The sequence below is a fragment of the Rhipicephalus sanguineus genome, chromosome 5, assembly GCF_013339695.2.
Source record: "Rhipicephalus sanguineus isolate Rsan-2018 chromosome 5, BIME_Rsan_1.4, whole genome shotgun sequence".
NCBI lineage: Eukaryota > Metazoa > Arthropoda > Arachnida > Ixodida > Ixodidae > Rhipicephalus > Rhipicephalus sanguineus.
In genome coordinates, this window is record NC_051180.1 from 28,211,405 (window position 1) to 28,216,169 (window position 4,765).

Below are 4,765 nucleotides of genomic sequence, written 5' to 3' on the forward strand. Positions count from 1 at the left end.
GTTTGTGAAATGCCATGTAACGCAGGAAGGCTGTATCTTAGAAGACCTTCACAGAGAGCCGTATACATTCGCAGCAGGGCACTTACGGAGCAGCCCCCGGTGTTGCTTGATAACATGCGGAAGATGCTCGCATATGATGCAACTTTTTCCTTTAGTATTCGAACTTGGGGCGTCCATGTCATTAGCCTGTCGATTGTCACTCCCAGAAACTTATGACTTTGCACATACCGAATGGGAGAATTCGCTACCTTTAACGTATAGCGCGAAACATCACGCCTCGTAAAAGCAACGGCGGCGCATTTTTCTGGTGACGTCATTAGACCTCGCCCGAGTAAGAATTTTTCGATTGAATTGAGAGCTTTTTGTGCCTGGATTCAAGAACAAGAGACGTACACCCGGGCCAGCACTAACATATTTCACCCTACAGCACGTGGAAAATAATTACAGGGCTCACCGTCATATTTACACTGATGGCTCTGTTACACCTACATCGTCTGCAATTGGTGTCTGGATTCCATCTGCCAATGTCACCATCTCTGCCACTCTTAGTCACCGCACTTAATCTACAGCGACTGAACTGGCTGCACTACGGGCTGCTTTTAATTACATTGTAGATCAGACAGCTGAGTCTTGGGTCATCTTCACCGACTCAAGAGCGGCGCTGCAGTCTCTGAAGTCTCCACGCACGCAAGACCAACTCGTCATGGACATCAAATATCTATGCAACAAAGCCTGTGACCTTCATCACCGCATTGCTCTGCAGTGAATACCTGCCCACTGTGGAATACAAGGCAACGTCCATGCTGATGACGCTGCCAAAGCTGGACATGACGCCTCGAGAGAAATCATCAAGATACCTTTCTCGAGGAAAGATGCCGCGACAATCGTATCGGCACACGCTTGGCGGCTCCAGCGATCCCTCTGGACAGATGCTAATCACCAGTATGGACCACTTTACAAGATTGACCCATCGTGTAACTTTGATATGCCGCGAGACCTAAACAGGCAAGATGAAACATGCTTGCACCGCATCAGACTGAACGTCGCATACACCAACTACTTCAGGAGCAAGATTAAGCTGTCGGACTCACCAATGTGCGTCCAATGCAACGTCCAAGAAGATTTACATCATGTTCTTTGTGAATGCAAGCGATACGCATCAGAGAGACAGTCTCTGAAGGCAGCCTTGCATCTTCAACGGGGATCGTGCTTAGAGTTGCGACATGTTCTGGGCCCATGGCAAAGCAGCACCTGTGCGCTACGTGCCACGAAAGCGCTGTTGAATTTCTTGCGGGCCACGAGCCTGAACCAAACTTTGTAAACTTGTGTGACTGTATGTGTTATGTGGTTATCACTGTATATATCATAACCGTCACCCAGCACCTGGAGCAGCATGTCAGGCGAACAGCCAGGCAAACATCTCCAGCTTCATTAAAATGTTTATCTCTCTCTCTCTCTTAGGGATTCTATTGTCTCATTGCGTTTGGGTACAGGCCATTTTACCCTCTCTATTTTCCCTTTACCTTACATCTAGCGTAGGGTAGTAAACCTCGCTCTTCTGGCTGATATTTTTGTTTTCCCCCTCACGGCTTTTCTCTTCCTTCAGTGGGTTGCTGCTCTCATCTCATCGCTATCTTACAAAGAGATTATCTGAATCATATGACAATAAAAAAAGGCTGATCTATCGCCTTTTTACATTAAAAAAAGAAAAAAAAAGGCTAATCTTGCATTAAGTCGCGCAAGGCCTTGAAACAGCAAAGGTGGACGATTATGAAGTCTAATATGATTGCTTCTAGGTTGTTGCTAGGTTTTAGCTACGTTAGGCTAGATTGTTTCTAGGTTGCTGCTCAGCGCAGAGAAGTTCGAGTTATACCGCAGACAGTCACAGGCACGACACTGATGTCCAAACTCCAAAGAAAGAAACTCGCGCTGAAACCGAGCGTTCGCACCTCCCATGGATCCGCGGGCACGTCGTCGTTCGTGTAGGCCTTCCATCACTTCGGGGTCTTCTCGCAGCCGCCGTTGCCCTTCTCGTTCCCAAGTATTCTCTCGTCACACGTACTCGGGGTGTTCGGCTCACCGCCGTCGCTTCGCAGCCATTTTCTGGGCGGACTGTTGCCGTCTTCATTTTTAGTGGACCAGTGGACATTTCCCGTTCCCTAGTATTCTCTCGTTGTACGTACCGCAGCACTCCCCACAGATGGTCCAGCGAAGCTGATACGTGTGGAAGGGTTGTTTATCACTGAATAAATACCGGCTGTTTATTAAAGCATATTGCTGAATTACTGGTTACGTCTGTCTAGAAATCTTAATTGGTGTTTGCCGCCCGTCCTTCTTCATTTTTAGTGGAACAGCGGTGAGTAGTGGGATATGCCCAATTTCTGTGGCACATACCCGTTCATGACGATGATATTTTTTGTGCGCAACAAAGTTTTTACGGCCGTCTTACGCAGCTTCGCAGTTAAAAAGGCTGTGCAGTACTGAGCTGTCACAAAGTTCTGAACGCTAGAGCGCAAAATAGCCAAATTTTCGAGAATTCCGTATGATGGGTCTCGGCATATAGTTATTCAGCATTTTTACACAGCGCTGTTGTCCTTAAAACATGTACGAGCGGCTGTATACTGATAGTGTTGTCGAATACCACAGACGAAGTGCGATATTTTGTTTGTATATGTGTGTGATTCACCTCTCTCCCTCTCTCTCTTTCTTTACTCTTCTAACTTTGAAACTCCACCATCTCTAGACCTGTGCATATCGGTACTCTAAGCTCGTAAATACCCCTTTTTTCCCTCTCTCTCCTGTTTTCCTTCCGTACGTAGCGCTGTTTTGCTCACTGAAGTCAAACAGAACTCAAGTAGAAAGAGAAATCACTAGGGACATAGTGCTTCAATGCTAAGGCGGATGGGCTTTAGCTAGACAGGTATTGCTTTCTCTTTGAGGTAGCTATACGCTGCATTCAATATGCTCTACAGTCTCATGACGGTTAGAGGAGATATTTCTTCTTCATTTTGTATTGGGTTCGATTTGATTTTTTTTTGTTTTTTTTTTTAACAGCGAGGCTGTTTTGCAAATCGTTCCTTGACCGGCGAACCAAAAAACTATCATCATCATAAACGAGTACGAGCCACAGAAATTGGGTAAATCGCACTACTCACCGCTGGTCCACCAAAAAATGACGAACAGTTAGCTCCGGCGCTTCGCATCCCTTCGGCTGCGAAGCGACGGCGTCGAGCCGGAGGCCCCGAGTACCTACGACGAGAGAATGCTAGGGAACGGTCAAGGCAACGGCGGCTGCGAGAAGACCCCGAGGCGATGGAAGGCCGACGCCAACGACGACTTGCCCGTAGATATATGAGAGGTGCGAACCCTTGGTTTCAGCGCGAGGTTCTGTCTCTGCAGTTTGGACATCCGTGTCGTGTCTGTGACTGTCCGTGTTTTAACATGAACCTCTCTGCGCAGAGAATCAACGTAGAAACAACCTAGCATCACCTAGCTAAAGCCTAGCAACGACCTATAAGCATCTTAGAATCAACCTAGCATGACCTAGATAAAGCCTAGCAACGACCTACAAGCAACCAAGAAACAACCTGTATCACATAGCTAAGACCTAGGTACAACCTAGAAGCAACCAGATTAGTCTTCACAATCGTGCAGTTTCGCTGTTTCAAACCTTGCGCGGCTTAGTGCAAGCTTCACCAATTTCTTTTTCTACTGCACGTCATAAAAGCTGACTTTGCGAAGTGTGTAGAATCGAGGTTTGCTTCTGGAAGGGAAACTACATTAGTTAACGTTGATTCAAGAGGCTTCGTTCAAACTGTTAGGAGGGAAAAAGAATGATGCACATCCCTAGCGCATCGTGGAAGCTATGGGAAGCCAAATTTTGGGCGGCATATATATGCTCTTCAGCTAAATAAAATCCTCACCGTTGCATTTACCTTCATAGCATCCAACGATAAATCTCGTGCGATGCATGTTGTTGTCACGAACATTATTATAGTGCTCCAACTAGTCACTACCTCATTCTTATGCTTCAATTAGACCCCCTTCGTATGAGATTGGGAGAGGGCTAGACATTTGACAAGCGTTGCTATGTGAAGCGGATGGACGTGGGCCATCTGAGCGCGCGCATTCGCTTGTTGGTGGTCTTCGTTAACTAACATCACATGCACCTCCTTTTGAAACTTTGGAACGGTAGTTTAATACAGTAATGATGACCGCAGATGATACTTGCGACAACCGCTCCTAAAAATAATCTGATGACATTTTTTTTCTCCCACAGCACTCGCAGAGACCGATGGACTACATGCACGTCGACAGGCGCATTTTTATTGGCGATGCTTATATCTACCGTACTGTCAGATGACTCTGTTGTCGTCACCACCACGGAAGGAAAAGTGCGTGGCCTATGTGAAAGTATTCTTGGAAGAGACGTAGACATATTCCTCGGAATTCCGTACGCTGCGCCACCCGTCGGAGAACATCGGTTCCTCAAGCCTGAACCGGTATCACCGTGGGAAGGTGTTTACGACGCCACGGCCTTCAAAGATTCCTGCATGCAACCGAGAGTCCCCTGGGTTTTCGATATACCGACAGCTCTCTCTGAAGACTGCCTGCACCTAAACGTGTGGACGCCACAAGCGTCAGACGCGACGAAGCTCCCGGTCCTAGTGTGGTTTTACGGCGGAATATTCAAACTAGGCTCGGCGTATGAGACCAGGTACAACGCTGCGCCCTTGGTCGCACTCAACGATGTGGTCGTTGTGTC

At 47.3% G+C, this 4,765-nt stretch overlaps 1 protein-coding gene across 1 annotated transcript in view; it reads left to right on the forward strand.

Moving 5' to 3' along the window:
• Nucleotides 1-4,301: 4,301 nt before the first annotated feature.
• The window catches only part of LOC119394587 (acetylcholinesterase), a 1,082-nt gene continuing 618 nt past the window's right edge, over nucleotides 4,302-4,765 (forward strand). Inside the window, exon 1 of the mRNA XM_037661905.1 lies at nucleotides 4,302-4,765. This exon is cut by the window's right edge and continues 532 nt beyond it. Coding sequence (XP_037517833.1) covers nucleotides 4,335-4,765 — 431 coding nt within the window. The 5' untranslated portion in view covers nucleotides 4,302-4,334.